Genomic DNA, 20,541 nt, shown 5'->3' on the forward strand with positions numbered 1-20,541 from the left:
CATAACAAAAATAAAATTCTATTATGAATAAAATATTTTAAATTAATGATTTTACTAAGAAAACATCAGCATACTGTTTGTTTTCTATCTCTGGCTCACACATAACACAGACAAAACACAGTTGGACATTATTATGTTTTTGAATAATTTTAGAGTAAATCATCTATAGTAAAAATTATAGAAAATAATTTTTTTTAAGAATTTTAAGGGTATGACATATTGATTTGTAAAATGTTGTTTTAAAACAATTTTTAACATCATTTAAATTTTTTTTTCGTTTTGAAAATTGAATACTGAGTCAAATAATAATAAAATAAAAACCGATATGTTAAACCCCCGCAAAACTACTATGCCCTATAATTTTGGTAATATGTGTTTTGTCTATGTTACACAATTGCCAGAGGAAGAAAATAAACAGCGCACTGACATCCTTTTAATATAGTATGACGTAATACGTGGAACGTTGTTTATAAGAAAAAAATTATTAAAAATATCGAAAAAATAATAAATATGAAAAATGACCTAAAATTCCCCCAAAAAGAAATGATGAATTAAAAATGCTAAATAAATAAAAAAATTCAAAATAGAAATTATTTGTACCTAATTCAAACTATGTATTATAATAAATATTATGTGGAACGATAAGATAAAAATAATGTATTCACAGCCCTATGGCTGTAAAAATATAAAAATGAACCATTATTTTTGTATAAATGTTACAGGTAATAATTGTTTCCTTTAAAAAAAATTAAAGTAAGTTTAATGATAGATGGAGAGTGAGTTAATATTTTTCGAATTACAACAAACATTTTTTAAAGCTATACCTTTAAATAGTTCAAAAAAGTCAAAATATTAAAAAATTTCATGTGTAGGAAATATTAAAATAATCATTGGGTGAATAAAAGTACATACAGTTATTCATTTTTTAGTTATAACAAAATCAATTTTGTTAAACTCTTATTTTTCCATTATTATATTGTTCTCCCAGTTTTTAAGAATAGTGTTAAAATTGTTTTTCTATTGAATCCAAATTACTAACAACATTGATTTTTAAAACAAAAAGGATATTGAAATTGAAGATTGAAGCATTTTTACTGCTCAGAAAGTAGATGATAGACAAAAAATATATATATATATATACCATTCTCCTCTAATTATCTAAAATAGAATCTCTAAAACCTAAATCAAATAAATAAATTACATCTAAAATAATTAGATTTATTTTTAGTTATTAATTGATTTATATATATATATATATATTTTTGTAATAAGATTAAAAAAAAAACATTATGAAATATTTAATAATATCTAAAAAATTGTGAACAATTATTTGCCTAAGATATACTAAAAATGAAAAATGAGCATTTTTATATGCAAGTTGACAAAAATTTAACTTTTTTGGGAGTGGTTATTTTTTCTAACTGTGCAACAAACAAATTTATTTTTGATAGGTGAATAAATATTATATTGAATATAATATTTTATTTTTATTTTTTAAATTATTTTATAATATTATATAATTAGAATATTGTATTCTTGCTTTTATTAATTTCTTGAAAAATACTTTAAAGTTCTGATTTAAATAATACTTATAATACTTACATTATAATAAATAAAGGATATTTTTTAAACAATTCTGTTGTTTAGCTAAATTGTATTTTATTAGTTGCACCAAAAATATCATCTGATGCATTTTCCTCAGCTAAAAATGATAAAATGTGATCATGAGTTTTAAAATTTAGATTTATATTAAGGAATTCATCTGCTTCATTATCAATTATAAATTATATAATATTACTAGTATTACAAATTTGGTTTAAAATAATTTAATAAATAAAGTATTATGTATTTATTTTAAAATAATAGTAATTATTTTTAATCAAAAGTTGAATAAACTATTTGGTGTTATTTATTAATTATCATATCACAGGTTTAATTTTGGGATATTTTAAATTAATTGATTACATGTTTTATAATTATTTGAAATCAAAGAACTTGGTAATATAAAACACACTTAAGTCATTTAATTTGGATAATATTAATTGATATATTTTTATCTCTATTAATCATGTAAAATTTTGGAAAGTTACTACATGACCAGTTGGTTATAAGCTAAAGAAAGCTATTTCTTCATTTAGAAGTACCATATAAAGGCCTAACATTTTAGTTTTTAATATTAAAATAGTAAAAAAGTCAAATTAATATCAAATAAATTAGACTAACAGTATTTAATTATAATAATAAATTACTAATCAAAAATATAATATCAAGTAATAAGACCCAATACTTTAGCAGTTATTTCTAGATTTTATTAATTATAATTGCTTTGGGTGAACTAGCTTCAAAAGCTGTATAAATACAAAATACTGAAATAAATTTAATCTATTCTGTTATACATATCAAAACTCAATACTTAACTCTAAAAACAATTTTGACTATTGGTTATAGTTTCAAATTTTCTATACTTATAACTATAAGAGCAAGTCTCTAAAATATTCCATGATCTCGTAATAGCACATTGAATTATACGCTTAAGACATCAACTTTTTATGACACTGTATACTAATCTAATGAATTATCCATAATAATTATAACATATATTACATTCAAAACAATTAATAGATAAGTTATATACCACCATAGTATATTTAAGATTAAATTTATTGATTACATGTTTATGAAAAGTTAATACCAGGTATTATTATTTATTGTTGAACAAAGATGAATGGATCATATTATTAATAATTCTTAGTTATTACTACCTACTATATTCTCTCTTAAGTTATTTCGAAAGTATAACAGCCACTACACTATTGGAAAAAGGCTTGGACGTCAAAACATGTATCATAAAGATTGATTAAAAATTTTTTTATAATAGCACAATTATAATATCTACACAATTAAGTACAATCGATTAAATAATTTATTTTTTTTTTTTTTAGTGAGAAACTTGTTATAATATCCTAATTTATTACAAACTTGAAACAAAGTTTAACAGAGAAACTCGATAATTATAAAAAATATAAAATAAAATATTCAATAATATAAAATTGTGTTCCGTGGCATTATGAAATGGAAAATTTGAGAATTTTATTAATGATCTAAAACTGCTATTCATGGAAAATTTGAGAATTTTATTAATGATCTAAAACTGCTATTCATTACAGCTTACATTGTTAACTAAGGGGTATTTTAAAAATATGCATTTCTTTTAATTCTTAACAAGAAACAAGTAGGTATGTTTAACCATTTTTCGCAATCAAGATAGTAATGATTTAAGTGGAAACAAAGTAAACAAGCATAATCAGTGTTACTAGTGTTATAGTTACTAATGATTGAAATAGAAGGATTCACACTATTATTCAATAATAATGTACTTGATATAATTGATACTCACACGATTTTCACTATTTCTATATAATTTTATGATCTATTGAAAACAGTAAATGTTATAACACGGAAGTATATTGTACATACGCTGTTAAAAGTTAAATTAATTTTATATACGAGAAGTAAAATTATAAGTTTCTGCCAAAGAAATAAACAGTGGACGCAGACGCTGGAGTCTGGACCGGATTGTAAAGTAACAGAGAACAAAAACACATGTTTATTTATTTCCAAATCATCGATTTGTTATTGTTTTGATAAATATAAAATAAATATATATTACATACAAACGTAAACGATGTTCCATTATCAATTTTAAGTCGTTTTTATCATTCGTAAAACACCACAAATATACAATAGACTGAACACGTATCTATGTTCAGTTTACTCAATCTACTCTGCCCGACTAGACTGATTTGCTATCAGTCACGTGTGGCTTTTTGTTTTGGAGTTTGAGCTTTTGGCAGGGGGGATACAAAAATTCGAGAATTCGAATGGAAAATAATGTACCAGATGGTCCAAACATCGGATTTTAACATAAATCCATTTACGCATTGTGTGAGAATTATTGTCAATACGCACTTTGTACGACTGAGGATAATAGTGACCTTTTCCACGAATCGATAATGAAAATTGAAAAAAAAACAACACAAGCCTTATCGTAATAATACAATTCCAATACCGGTTTCGATATAATTGTTACTGATCAGTATTATAAAGCATTATATCATAATAAACTGCAATTTATTTAATTTAAAGTAGGTAGGTATATAAATAAATTAAGTTTGATGCAAGTTTAATGGAAACGTAGTTACAATTTAGAAAAATTCTGGGTACCTATTTATTCTTATTAAGAATATACCCCTTTAAACTTTGTATTATGAATTAATAAAATTATATATTATACATTTTTTTTTGTTTTTGACAAAATCATCCAGAGTTATGGAATCACTCAATCCCAATATTACACCTACCCAGACATCCCTCGATACAAATGTTCCAATACCTATACTTGCCCCATTCGGTAGTCGAGTTCGGGGACGACGCCAACCCGATAAATCATTTTTTAATAAATTTGAATTGTTAACAAAGTAATGCTTATTTATGTTTATAAAAAAATAATTTAAGACGTAAGATAAATTATTATTTTTATGCTATTAAGACTATTAAGACGTGTAGCCGTGTAGGTGATTTTATACATGCCTAGTTAAATATCGTACCATGTATGCATTCGTCACGTGCGCTTTCTCTTCTTTTTGTCAAGACGGTGAACTCGGTCGAGTCTGAACCTTTGAACACAAAACACACGGTGCTTGGGTGATCGAGCGAATCTTGATTCTAAATGTCGGCAGACCACGTGGCTACTGGCTATCTCGCCGCGCCACAAAGGTGTTCTCGAGTATACGGCGTGTCCCACGAGGTTATATTGAGTACTCTGTGTTGCTAGCGTTTGACGGTGTTCGGCAAGGACAGCCACTCCGTCTCCGATGAATCGTACGTGCGTAGGCGCTACTTGGTCAATATTGGCGGCGATTGGCGGTGCAAAAAAAACAAGTTCTGCGGTCTAACGCTAGTCCCATGTATCACGCGAATACTGTTTGCGCGCTATTGCGACAATGGACATAACAACAAGGTCACGGACTGATAATACAGTGAGATGCCAACGGTTCCTGTAAACACCAAGGAGATTGTAGCATACAACTTGACCCTTCTGTAACGCCGTGTTAATGGCGTTAGGTTACGGGTGTGGGTGCGATAGTGAGAGAGAGGAGAAGTTTCAACAACAGAGACAACAATATTTTTGTAAAAAATGGCGTTCTCGTCTTTAGGGTCCAATCACGATGTAGAGAAGATAAGGTGATACCACTCGTAAACATTCCGGATGCCAATTTGGACGGCAAATTGATAGTACCGCGGGTGCACGATAGGTAGCGCCACCATTCGCCCGGAGGCCTGTTTTTCCTTTTTGTTGCATGTAAAATCATGAGGTTTATATAGGATTTAGGATTTTCTTTATAAAATAATGTAAGATTTTGAAGTTAAAACTTACCAAGTGTTGAACCTGACTCATTGATTATAAATAGTTTTATAAATTATATTTCAATATGTTTATGTCAATGGTAAGAACTATTTTCTATAATTAAAATAATGGAATAGGAATACCTACCTTCTATTTACATTTCACTAATATTTATATTTATATTTTTTCAGCCAGGAGTCATGAAACATTAAATTAGTAATATTAAAATTTATCAATAACTTATTAACTAATAAATAAACATTTTTTTACATGCTCCTTGTATAATTATTAAAATAATGAAAAACTAACAATTATTAAGTAAGTATAAATAATTATCTAAAAATAAAACTATTAAGTGTAGGTAAAATGTAGTATTATAAAATTAAAATTAAAAATATTCTTTTTTATTGGTCAAGTACATTATTATTATATAAATTATAACTATTTTGATTGCTTGGCTAGATTTTTTTGTTTTTTATTTTTTTCTCTAGCTGTATTTTCTACTGTACCTACATGTAAAATGCATCCGACATTGCAAATAAAAAGTTATGATGGATTTTGCTAGCAAATGTCCATGTTTATTGTAACCGATAGATATAATTTTTAAATTATTAGTTTCCAAATATTCTAATATTTCAAATAATATATTTTTATGCATTTTGGTAGATGTTAATATTTTGCATATTGCGTCTTCAAACTGAAAATAATAGGTAGGTATGTAATTTTATTGTTATTAGTTTGTTGTATATATTTTAATTTAATTTATTTGTTTTTTAAATACATTATCCATAAGGTACCTGATATATTATTTCATATAAATCCTTGATGGAACCATTAAGAATCCACGACTCTTTAATGACAATAAATTTTCCCTTTGTTCATTTTCTTGATTGTCCTGCATAGCACATAGAGCTGTACTGCATGCACTACAATTTTTTGCTGGATTCATTTTTTTCATTTTTCGTGCAACATATCCGCTTAACATTTCTGAATCAAAAACTAGCAAGTCCTTAGGAGTATCATAATTAAATATATTTAATTAATTTATTTTTTCATTTTTTCCAGAAATTTGTGGTCGTAATTTTGGTGCTGGACGTTTTTCTATAGTTTTGGTCAAATATTTTGGAAGACTTGGAAAAATTGTTGGAACTGTCTCTAATTTTAAAATTGGAGTAGTTCTTTCTAATTTTTCTACTACACCTTTACTTATTTTAAATTCATCATATTTAATGATGCTGTCAAAGTCAAAATGTAGAGAACATACGTGGTCTTTTTGCGTTAATTTTCTATCACTTCGAGGAATACTGTTCCTCACTACTTATTCCAAACTTCTCGAGTTTTATCATCCTAAATTATGATTTATAATTTATTTTAAATGATTTTATCTATACAATAATAAGTGTAATTTATTGGTATATTAATATTATTATATGTATATTATAAATGGAAATCTCTATGAATTCAATTCATAAAAATGCAAGTAATAATATAGCAACATATACATCTATAGAAGAAATAAATCATCAACTTGAAAAATAAATAAAATTTAAATACCTTTGGTGAACTAAATAATGTTGGGGTTTTTTCATTACTCAATTTTAATTTTTTTGACTCGCTAGCATAACCTGTTTTACACCCAGGTACATAACACTTTTTTGGCATTGTTAAATATATATAAACAAGGTTTCAAACTTTAATGTTGTTTAAAATCATCAAAGTTGTGGTAAGTTATCTTATCTAAATCATGAATCATAATCATTCAATTGCTTTGTAACTAATTTTATTACTGGTATTTACAAATAAATAAACTAATATTAGAATATATTTTCGGATAACAACTTAAAATAAAATAGGTCTCCGGGCGAATAGTAGCGTACTCAGTTGAGAGATTTCCAAACTCCTGGTTTGCCGTACATTTTGGCATCCATTTTTTTACATTGTGAGATAGGGAAGTAGTGTCACCTTATCTTCTCTACATCGTGGGTTCAGTTTAGCTATCATAGTTATTGGTAAATGATAGCGCGATTGTGCGACGAGAGGAAAAAAACCTTTGCTTGAATGTTCTCCGCTAAATAACTGATGCCATACAGCGCTTCCGGTGGATTTACATACTAACTGATGTCACAGGTAAAAACGGCTGCTTTTGGTAGTATATTATTGTTTAGTGAAAAACGCCTTGTAAAATATTTTATCACTTATATCAAAAAACGTAAGTTATACACGTCCGTAGTTCATACTGCGACTGTAGCATCATTTTATCCATTAAATATACACAATATATTATATAAAAATTTAAATTCGAAAAATAAATATCAATCATGTTATATTATTATTATTTTTTATAACGATGGATTTACATTTAAGATCTACAGTCTTGACTTCGGGAGTCTAATCTTACGCCATAGATATTTAATATCTATGACCTATGCACGTATATTTGCTATCTCTTGTTTTCTGTTATCACTAATAGTTTTAATAATAATTCTACAATTATTAAAATTCTATGACTGTATTTGAGATTTTGACTGTGTGAAATAGTTATCGGATTATCTCTTATAATTTTACATTAATTGAGTGTTCATTATAACGTTCACAAATGTACTCACTTCCTCGATAAATACAAATTGACCGTAATTAGGAATCACTGACGTCGGTGTTATAGATAATAACATTTACCATCGTATTTGTAATCTAAATGCTTAAATAGGTATGTGCCTAACCTATAAACCTCACACCTTAGTATAAAATCTATGGCCAAACTAAACGACAAATTACAGTAATAAATAATATGTGTATCGAGTAAAAGTGAAATTAATAACATTATTCAACTAAAATTAATAATAATATTCAATGGCAACAATTATTGATTTAAATTTTGTAATTATTGTGTGTGTGTGTTTTATTAATTTAATTAATATATTTTAAAATTATACCAGTAGCATTATATGCTAGTAGATAAGTCGTTACAATGTATGGCCTATTGTTTAAAAGGAAATTTTTACATAGTATACAAATATGTTAATAAGGTATAGGCGTGATTATATAGAAACAATAAACTAGAACTCATAAAAAATTAGATACAAAAATAATTTAGATAGAAATAATTCAGAATATACATATAATATAGTTAAGTAGTATTTAAGTAGTAGTAGAAACAGAGGGGCCTGAAGATTAATTGTTGTTAGCAGTTTTAAGCACGCGTTACAAAATATGATTGTGCTCATAAGAGGTCTTGTGAGTTGGAACACAAAATTGGAATTTGTTTTTGGAAAAGTGAGAAAGAACTCTGAAAGGAATTGCAGTAAGGAGATTAGGAATGTCTAGAGAACTATTTAGAATTGAATTTAAGAAGTTCAAGTCTACTTTATCGCGACGAAAGACAAGTGTAGGGACATTAAAAAATTGTCTTAATAATATATTGAAGTAATCGTGTGGATCATGGTAAATATTCATTTTGATAACAATAAAGTTTAAAAAATTATTTTGGACACGTTCGAGTAGCAGCTAGTCCTAACCTGGCTGCCAAACCATGGATCTGTAATCAATAAGAGAACGGGCGAGGGTATGGTATAAAGTTCAAACGCACCCAGCAAACTTAAATAATTTAGTATTGCATATGATGACTCCAAGAACTTTGAGCGCTCTTTTAACCATTGTATTTATGTGGGAAACTCGTTCAAGTTCAGTGCTATTAAAAAAAGTAAGAGGTTAAATTAGAATATAAAGATCTCAAGAAGGAAATTATGTTACACTTAAAAAGGTTTAGGAATACATAAAAACATGAACACTAAAAAATATAAATGGACTAATATGACCCTAAATCATTTACCTGATCTATTCGAAATATTACTTACAAACATGTTTCTAAACCCTAGTATAAATATACCTAAATAGGTATTACATAAATTCCTAATCAGGGGACCCATATTTCTTACGATCGAAAGTTATAACTATTCTTTTATAAAATCAATCTAAGGTTATTTTAATTTACTAATAAATTATTAGCTATTAATTATCATTTTTTGAATATTTATTAAATATGTATCATCCAAATACCTTTTTTTTTGGTCCGCGGAGACAGCTTTTATATTGCTTTCACGAACATCCAAACACCGGTACAACATATCTATAACGTGCGTAATTATCTTAAGTGACACAATGAAAGAAACAAAAATATATATTATCATTATTTATATAATTTTTTAGTTTTCTTCGATTCATGTTTTTTTAACAAATTTCATTAGTGATATATGAGTAATGGGTAGGAGCATAGCCTGTTTCTACTAAGTTTTCATTATTCTTTTCCGTTAAAACTCGTTTTCACCTTAAGTGTACCTTTTTCTTTTCCACCAAAACAATTTCTATACTACACTATATTAAAAACTATAATAATATGATATATATCGCATGTAAAAATGATTTTATGTTTTTCTTCATCATTATTAAAAAATTTTAATCTTAGGTATTTAATATTCGTGCTATATTGCTTAATATTTTATTTACCTCTGCTATATTTTTTGAAATTTCAAGTAGTTCAATTTTTTTTCTTAGTCATTTTAAGACATAATTAGTGAAATTAGATGAACCTTTCATTTCAGATATTTCTTTTAAAATAATTTAGTTTGGTTTATTGACATGGTATGCAAAGGTCGCGAATATCAAGTACAGGTACCGCAGCGACCGGTCTACGCCGTCACAACCGCCACCACGGGTAAAGATGCAACACCGTCGACTCTCATCAATGTCGCAAAGGCCTAAGGTGGGACGGGAAGATAGTCATGCCGGACGAGTATCAGTTACAGACGATCGGTTACTTTTATTTTGACCGTGAAATGTGAATCGGACTACACCGCGCAACGCATCAACACAATAAGTCATACCGACAGTAACTTTGTATGTTTTTTTGTCGTTCTGCCGATTATTTGTTTATTTTGTCAAATATAAGTCACGCGTTAGTGTTCGGCTAATTGCTATTAGTTTTTTTAATTTAATTTTTCCTTCAAGTGATCGTGAGTGTTACGGCGCGACCTACCCACTGCGAATCTTTAAGTTATTCAGCACCCGTCGTGGCCGTGTCCACTATTAAACAGATCATCAATTATTTTTGTTTTAAACTTTGAGTTTATAATTTACAGCCTTTCAATTAATGTAGTAGAAAATTTATTGATAATAATTAATACTTCATTTTTATTATGAGTATATACTTTTTGTGAATCAATTAATTTTTTTTTTTAAATATAGTTAATGAATAATTTCATTAGATATGTTAACTGGCCCGATACAAAATTTTAAGTTATTTACTAATATTATTTTGTTTTCACGTTTACTTAAAATGATTTTAGCCATTACAAAATTATAAATTTTAAAAATTACACATGTACAATTAACATTTTATTTCACCACATATAGTTTTAATGTACAATTTAAACTGTGCAACCTTTTCATTGTTTCATAAGTTATTTTTCCATTGGATATTATATCGGTTAATTAATATAACCGATATGTACAATAACCCTTTAACATACAATAAAATATTACAATGTATATTTATGTATCAATACACTTGACATTGTCTATACAATTTTTCCAATTTTCTACTAATCATAATCTATACATTTAAAAATTGGCGTTTGTATGTAAAAGTTATGTCATTTTAAATTAACTTATACAGTATATAAACATATTATATATTATTTTATTTTTATATATAATTTTAAATTTAACCATTTTTTTTTTTTTATAAAATTTAATATTTTTTATATTATATATTTTATTACTGTATAAGTATAACAATTTTTAATATAAGCTTATTGTAGAAATTGTCATGGTGGAAACGTTGGTGAATACTTATTTGGTGGAAACGAATAATGGTGAAAAAGATAAAGATCCACTTAGTTTGAAACGTGATACACTCATAGGTATAAATATAAAATAAGAGAAAGGGGATCTTAGGGGTCGTTGGTTATCATATTTGCATTGTCTGTTTACTTGTGCAAAATTAGCATTAACATGTTGAAAAACAGAAGGGTGTAAAAATATGGAAAAGTATACAAATTGTACATCACACATTTAATGAAATTTTAATAAATATCGAGATTCTAATATAATACAAAAATTTAATAATTGGTAAGTTTACCCACGAAAGTAAATTTACACCTAAACAAAATTAAAAATAAATTTGCTTATTTGATATTGTAATTATTTAAATTTATAGATGATGCGAGTAGCAGCAACCGACCAACTTTTTCGTTGAGTTATTTTAATAATAGATTTAAAACGTTAGTATTTTAAGGATAGAATTAGTGCTCGATTAAAACACATTAGTAATAAGTAATAACTAATAAAAAATAATATTTATCAAGCAAATAGTAAATCGATTTTATTAGTCGTAGTAATTTTAATGTGTGATCTGTGTTAATTTGCTGTTGACATTGGGTATGGCTATTACAATAATATTATAATGAATGGTCAATTACGTCATAAATATTGAATATTTAAAAGTGTCGCTGAAAAATAAAAATTTTAAATTATTAAAGATTTTGAAAGTAATGATACAATTACAGTTTCTAACGTTTACTCATTAATTTTATCAAGATTATTTTTTGGCAGTGGTAGATTAACCAATTGTATTAATTCATCAACGCTTTGAGCTATTATCTTATCATTCAGAAAACTTTTGATTTTTATAAAATATTGAAAATTTGAAGTTATTTGAAGATGAAACATTTCGAAAACATTGTATAAATTTAGAAATACTACGAAAAGACGGTGAAAATTGTGATTTAAATGGAATTGAACTTTTTGATGAATTAAAAATATTTTGTAGAACTTTGAACAAACAAAAGGCATCTATTAAATGACTTAATTTAATAGAATTAACATGTGGTACATTTCCAATTATTTCTATTAAATTAAGAATATTATTAACTGTTCCAACAATTACTAACAATGCTGAAAGAAGCTTCTGAAAGTTAAAAATCATAAAGAACTATTTGAAAACAATAAAAGTTGCAAGATCGACTTTCTGATTTAGCATTATTTTAATAAAACGAGTTTTGTGTGAAAATTTAGACTATTACGATATTATTTTTAGTTCGTCAAAACAAAAGCCAGAAAAATTAATTTTTAATGAATAAAATTATTCTTTTGTATTTAATTAAATTAAAGCAAATTTGTATGAATATTCAATAAATTAAAATTAATGTATTATAGATGAGTAAATAAAAAGAAACATGAGTTTTAAGTCTAGTGTACAGTTATTTTAATTTATTTATCTTTTCTTTATAATTCATAAAAAACCCTTATTTTAAATTGTAATTAGTGAAGTTTGTGTAATAATAAATATTGATAATCGAGGACATCATTATTATATATAGGTATGTATAATAATTAATAACTAAACAGTGTTACAATTATTTCTGCTCTGGGCATTGCAAATTCTAAGGACGGCCATGGTTATTGGTATTTTAACATAATAATATAACAAGTATTTTCTATAGTTAATTTAATTTATACATCTGAACAAGGTTGTGGTTTCTTCTTATTTCTGCAGATATATTCATTTTTCCATAAACGTGAAGGTGGACAATTTGGAAATGGAATATCAATGCAGCCTATTTTAGTGCAGCAACCAGGATGTTTGCACGAATCTTGTAGGCCATTGAGTTTTACACATAAACAATTTTGAGTCTAATAAATAAATAAATTGAATTTCTATATTGTACTGTATTAAGTTAAGGATTTTGTTAAATTGCCTATTCTATTCTAATCAATATTAAAATAAAATATATTAATTATAAACATGAAAGCTTAATCGTATGCACACTTACTTAGTAGGAAGGCTAGTTTAAAATTATTAAAATCTTATATAAAAATTGTTATGTATATTTTCTATACACCATTGAATTTACCTATAACATTCCTTGCATTATTATTTTACATATTAATAAAATATAAATGGTAAATTTCTCCCTCCATCTTGGTTTTGAACACTATCTGTATAAGTCGCAAAGTTCTCATCAGTCTACTTTAATTACCCCTTAGCTCTTGCCTATAGCTGTTATATAGGTAACTCCCACAAGAACAGGCACACGGTACACTTGGTCTACAAAGAATTTTGAATCTTAAACTTACTTCATAAATAGTATTTAACTTTGAAAATTAATTTTTTGCGCTAGACACTTTTATTTAATTTTAATATGAGCTTAAATGGAAGCCGGTGAAAATATCAACTACAGTCAAAATTTTGACAAATAAAAATGACGACTGTTTAAATATTGAAAAGAACGAAATATTGGAATTTTAAAATAGCAATTGTGAAAGTAAAAATATCGAAAAAACATGAAATTTCAAGAAATTAAAGTTTATAAATATTAAAGTAAATATTGATGAATATTTATTGTGACCAATTGTTTGTAGTAAAAATAATCGTCTTTTAAATGAATTAAAATTAAAAATTAAAAATATTTATAAAAACAGATCATTAAGACCAAAATAATAATTATCTAAGTTCTAAGTTATTAACTACCTATTTATGAATTACTTATTATTTTATTTTATTATTACACATTATGTCATTATAAAATTATTCATTAAAAACGTCATTTTTGCTATTAAAAAATAAAACTAAAATTTTTTTTTAAGTAATTTTCTTATTTTAATTTTTTTCTTTGAAAAATTAATAATTATCAAATATTTAATCTATAGAAATTATAGTAACTGTCCATATTTTAAGTTATCGATATTTCTAATATCGGCATTTTATCTTGTCGATGTTACGTACCACACATCATTTAATTATGTGCTACTTTAATTTATGTGTCAATAAATTAGTTAGGTGTTAGGTTCTATGCATTTTAGTATATAAATATATCATTATAAATTTATAAAAATGTTCACTCACTAATCTTCCGGTTCTCAAAACAAATTCTTTTCCGTATGATGTCAATTCGAAATCGTCACAGTCGGCGTTAACTGTTGAAAAAAAATTGCCTTTGCAAGGTCTAGCTTTTTCACAACAATCGATATGAATCAAAGGAGTTTGTGCAACGGGTGATAAAGTACAACATTTGTAAAATTGCCCGTTCTTAATTGCAAGCTTTTGATTTTCACAATTAACATTTTTGAATTGGTTATTTACTGTATCTTTCTGTGTGTTAGTTAAAGTATTTTTATCGCACGATGCCGGCTCGATATAACATTTCTGATATTGAGGAGAATCCATTTTAAGATTAATTTAAAAAATTTAAATTAAAAATCTGATTTTAAAATATTTGTATTAATGAATTTTTAAAATATGAATGTTATATTATATTATTTATTTGTAAGAAATAGAATATACCAACGTAACGTTGAAAATAATTTTTCTCGAAATATTGTTTTTAGCCATGCTTTGACAATTTAAAAGCAATATTATACTAAATTAATCTCTTGGTTAAAGGTTAATATTCATTATAACATGATAAGTATATATGTTTAAGACTTACAATAAATATTATTAAAGTGCTTAACAAATAAAGGTTAAATCTATTTAATGTATTTTCAAGATCATTTATTATGACATTGTTATTTCAAAACCTACCACAAAGATAAAAAGTCATGTAACCTTTTTCTATTCATATACATGATTTCTATAATATTAAATGATGTATGCATTTTTCTATATGGTTAAAATTATAATATAAATATTAGATAATAATTTTAAATATAAACCAATATTTATTATTATTATCAACTTATTAGGTAGGTATATTTTTATTAAATGAGATTAATAATCAATACATAGCAATTATTGATGCTTAATTTATTACCTATGAGTAACTTATACTTTCTATAAATTATATAAAGACAAAATATATAATTATTTATTAATTATTACCTAATATTAAGTACCTATTGGGCAGGGACGTAGCCAGGATTTTGTTTTGGAGGGGGTCAAGTAAAAAAAATAATGAGTAGGTAGTTTTAAAAATTCTTATAATTGAAGTAAAAATTAAATTATTAAAGCAAAGTAATAATTATTATTAGTAAATAATAATAAATAAGAAATAAATAAATAAATGTAGGTACGTACAAATTATATTAATAATAATTTTCTTTTGGTTTTGTCATTATATCTAACACATTTTTTGGTGAAACTTATATTTCCCAATGAACGAATAAAAGAGTCAGCCTGTTAAATGGTCATTTCCAATTTTATTTTAAAGTAGTGTTTTTACTCTTTTTAAAGTAAAAAAAAAAAAAGATAAAATTTAAGTAATATATATATATTTAAATTTTTTTTTACCAGTGTATCAATAAAAGATAAAATTAATTATCTAATTATTTGATAAAGGACAATCATGATTATTATATTTACAAATTTATCTTATATTAGGTAGGTAAGTATTAATATTGTGTAAAATTCTTATCTACGCAAACAAGCGGTTATTATGTGGTTTGGTTCATATGAGAGTAATTTTTTCTATATATAAAAGTACAAAAAAAAATATTATCGATGATATTACGGGGTGGGGGGGTCCGGACCCCATGGACTCTTCCCCTGGCTACGTCACTGCTATTGGGCAAACAAAGATCTTAAAATTTTATGTAAATTATCAGTGTATTGGCGTATAGTTATGAATTATGATATTATATGACCTGTTATGTTACCTTTGATATATTATTTAGATGCATGCATGCTATGTTACGAAAAAAAAAAAACGCTAAAAAATAAAAACTTTAAATTTTAAAAATGATAAGTTTAAAATATATGATATAAAATAATAACTTAAATAAATTGTGTATTCTGTAAAAATGTATTAATTGAAATTTAATTGTCTGAAATAGATTTATAATTTAACAATTATTAACATCATAAATTTTAGAGCTAAGTAAACTATAAATTTATGTAAATAGAAAGCAGTGGCGAACCCAGGGGTGGACCCCTCCTCCTCTTGACTTATGTCATAGTATTTAAATTTATTCTAACATTTTCATCAAATTTTATAAATTAGATTGATTACTCGATTTGGTATTTTGTTATTAACACGACGAATTCGATGTATAGATAAAATCAATATTAAGACTAATGTCTAATGCAGAGGTTCCCAAACTGTGTGCCACGGTGTGTTATTAGGGGAGCCGCGGCTGTGCCTCGCTATATTTATGTGAAACTGGGTTTTCGGCGGCCGCTGTGATAAAAAGCAAATATCGGTCAAAAATCAATGTGGAAAAGGAAATAAGAGTAGCAGTATCAAGTTTGATCCCAAGATTTGAAAAACTATGTAGTGATGTCCAGGCTCATCCATCTCACTAATACAATTGTTTTCTAAAAATAAACTAAGTTTAATTTACTTTACCTAATAAAATTAAAATTAAATAATTCAGTATATAATTATATAAAATAAATATTTCCATATTATCTATTGAAAATTAAACATGTTTATTACTAAATCTATTTTATTTTAAAAAAGTCGTAAATTTTACTAAGGGCGCCACGAGTAGAAAAAGTTTGGGAACCTCTGGTCTAATGACTATACCATAATTAATTGACATACATTGTAAGTATAAATTTAATAATGTAAAATATATATATTAAATAATATAATTTTATTTCTTAACAATAAAATGTATGTATTATTTAAGTAAAAGAACAAAAAAACAGTTGATAAATACATTTTCTTGGACCCCCCCTTGAATAAATCTTGGTAGTGCCACTAGTAGAAAGTAACATAATATTATAATTAGGTATACAATTACACACTTTATCTGTGTCCTTACAAGATAAGCGGAATTCATTACAAATAGTATCTAGCTTCTAAACTAACTTTTTTCATAAAAAAATTATACATTTTTCTTTATCTAAAGTACAAACTGTTTAGCTTAATTACATATTTTCATATAAGTAGATAACTAGTGATACTAGTTTAACCATATATATTTTAATACATTATAACTGTTAAACAAATTAAATTATTAAAATATTGTCTTAAAAAAAGTGATGTTGGAGGAGAGAATTTTCGAATGCCGTTAACACAATAGCGTCAACAACCTTGTAATACGTTTTTAGATATGTAGGTTTATATTGCATAGAATATAGATGCATTGACGATAAATTGAATACACACTATGTACAGGACTTCACAAGGGGTGGGGAGGGGAAGGGAGGTTGAAGAAATGTACAAAATAGATACATCAATAATTAATAACTAATTTTATATATTTATGTTTATTATTAATTTTTTTAGTACATTAGAAGTGTTTTTTTTATCAGTACTAGAAAATTTGAATAATTATTGTAATACATTTACACGACGAGAGGTAGAAAATAATTCATTCAATTATTGGTTAATACTTGATATCCACATTTATATCAATGATGGTAGTCTATTTAAGTGAATTAAATGTTTGTATAATTTATTATTGTTATTAACATATGAGTTAGTACAAAACTCTCTAACGTGGAACGGAGAATAGGTTCGTGGTGATTTATAATATTAATGATAACGATGGAATTTCACTAAAATTATTAATCTAATTATTTTTTAAATATCATTGCTTATTTATGTATAGTATATAATGATTAATAATATAAGCATAAACAAATTTATCTAGTGAAATAATATTTTTTTGTAATTTATCTTTTGTGAAAATGACTAATTTCTACAAAATTATTTCAAGAATTTATGAAACTACTAGAGGTGGGGCGTGGCTCATTAGGTTGAAGGGTCACTGAATAAAAAATGGTAATATGTCTCCTCCCCTATCCTATTTTATATATACTGTAAGAATATATGTGTAAAAACTAGATAGAAAATAAATTTGTATGAGTAGTTTACTATTGCATCATTAAAAATATCTCTAATTAAATCGTCAGACATAATAACAAATAACAATATTATAAAATGTTCATAACTAAAAAATATCGTAAAATAAATATCATAACCAATAACCACGATAAAAAATTTACAGTGGACTATGACGCAACAACGAGACACGCGACACGCGACGTCAACAATTACGAAAAAAAAAATCATAAAAATATGAAGGCCATGTACATCCTGTTGTGCAAATATTACCTGCACTCACTTTTTAATTTTTCGTACGCCATGTTTATTTTGTACTTAATGGTCCTTCAAAATACTAACAAGATTTTCTTTTGAACCAGCAAATATTTTTAAGTTAAAAATCTAATCATTTTTGCTCAGGATAATAGAGTTAGCATATAATTTGTTTATTTCAATTATTAGGTAGGTATAAAATATTTTCGTCGTAATCTCGTAATCGACGTAATCTGTTAAATACGAAATTCGCGGTGTGATGGGACCGCCGTATGCTGTCGACGCGGCGGGTTGTGTCTACACTAGGGTGACCATATTAAGAAAATAAAAAAACGGGACATCTGAAACGTCTAACCCCCCCCCCCCCCCACCCCAAAGAATGAGTTTACAGAAAGAAATTCATTGATCGAATATCAACAGCGAACAGTGTCAACTAACAACTATTAGCGATAAACGCGTAATGCCTATAAAAGAAGGAAGAAGACGGACAACGTAAAAACGATAAAGAACATAATAGAATTAGAATAGAATAATAATAATATTATTAATAATCGAATCAATATAATTATAATATTCATAAGACTACAGGCTTGTCGTCCAGTTGTCGATACCGTAATACGGGTATTCGTAATAATTGAAAAACAAAAATAGCAGACGACTGTCTATATACTTTTATATTTAAGGAATAATAATAATAATTGTGTAGCGTGTGTGTGGTTTGGTCGGTCGGTGCGATAAGACGACGACGATCGAAATAGTCGCACAGCTGAACATGGTGTCTGTTATTTATAAATTTGGTTTCTAATTTTTAACATATCTATGACTAAAACTGTTTTATATTAATTGTTTCTTAAATCGATATTTTTTTCACAAACATAATATAATAATATTGAAATAACGGGATTAAAACAGGACCATCTTCTAAAAACGGGATAAAAAGCGTCCCGTTCGAAGTTTGTCGGGACAACGGGACATGATGACCAAAAACGGGACAATCCCGTTTTAAACGGGACGTCTGGTCACCCTAGTCTACACCGTTCTGAGACATATAAAAATCCAAAACTAGCATTCTGCTATTGGCATCATTGTGTTACCAATCGTATCAGCGTTGGTGGGCGGTACACTTGTAGTGATGCTTGTTCAGTGTATAATATTGTTATTGAGACATGATGACATTTCAACCGAAAGTCGTCGTCGGTGAAGAAGTTACATCCCCGACGCAGACACAACAATGCTATTATTATGTCTATAAGCGTCGAGGTTAAATGACGTTTGGGTTAGCTATCGACGACCCGGCTCCATTAGGTTTATGACGCCAACGTACAGAATACAGACGTAAAATAAAACAAACAACAATCTTAAGCAGTCTTTGAATTCGGCATTTACCATTGTTTTTCATTGCAATTGTTTTATATTTCTACTGTCGTTTGCCTTTGCGGTAAGTATCAAATTTTTAATGACATAACCGTCTATTTTTGTTTTTTTACTTTTCATTTACCATTAGCTTACCACTCGTCCAAGTTACACAGCGTTCCATGATTCTTACATTGTAGGTATTTTTCTCGTTAAAACGAACGACCGTACGCTTATCGTCAACCACGTTTTTGTTATTTGCCGCTATCGCCGTGACTGTCAAGACGTCTGCACAAGTGCTCAATATTCATCTTGAAGACTCTTCCAACAACAATCGGTAAAATTATGTTCCTTTAACCCACTGAGCCTCCGTAAAATATTTACAACACTACATTTTAGCCACGATGTGCTACGAATTCAATTCGTACTTTTCCATGTTTTGTATTCAATACCCAGTAGTCTATATATAATTATTAATAAAATACTAATTAAGTCTATAATTTTTTTAACATTTTTTCCAAATATAATGTTAGATTTTTTGAAATAATATAAATTTAACTGTTTCATTATTAGATTGAAAACTTAATTGAAAAATTATTCTAAAGAAGATTTTTTAATCTATTAGTCAAATCAGATTGTATCATTGATATAATAACTAAACTTTTTATTATTTTTATAATGCATTTTTTCCATTTGAAATCAAAATGCTTAAAAGGCACTTTGAGTATTAATAAATATCAA

General features: G+C 26.5%; 2 protein-coding genes across 6 annotated transcripts in view; both read right to left on the reverse strand.

The window, feature by feature from the left end:
* LOC112596496 overlaps positions 1-20,541 on the reverse strand; it is a 33,033-nt gene that overhangs the window by 7,382 nt on the left and 5,110 nt on the right. Inside the window, exons 2-3 of one of the 5 annotated variants that reach the window (XM_025342208.1) lie at positions 9,464-9,533; positions 4,608-5,057 (exon numbers count right to left, since the gene is read on the reverse strand). The exons of 1 other annotated variant lie outside the window; for it this stretch is intronic. The gene's annotated coding sequence lies outside the window, so the exon portion shown is untranslated. Of the gene's footprint in view, positions 1-3,397; positions 3,474-4,607; positions 5,058-9,463; positions 9,534-20,541 lie in introns of those variants that run through there. 3 more of the 5 variants (XM_025342209.1, XM_025342210.1, XM_025342213.1) reach the window with 3 other exon arrangements.
* LOC112596498 lies at positions 12,798-14,630 on the reverse strand. The gene is made up of 2 exons (XM_025342215.1): positions 14,310-14,630; positions 12,798-13,096 (listed from the first exon to the last, which is right to left on the reverse strand). The coding sequence occupies exons 1-2, from the start codon at positions 14,628-14,630 to the stop codon at positions 12,917-12,919; spliced, it is 501 nt and encodes a 166-aa protein (XP_025198000.1). The 3' UTR covers positions 12,798-12,916.

This window comes from Melanaphis sacchari, unplaced genomic scaffold, assembly GCF_002803265.2.
Source record: "Melanaphis sacchari strain LSU unplaced genomic scaffold, SCAv2.0 Contig323_pilon_pilon, whole genome shotgun sequence".
NCBI classification, from domain to species: domain Eukaryota; kingdom Metazoa; phylum Arthropoda; class Insecta; order Hemiptera; family Aphididae; genus Melanaphis; species Melanaphis sacchari.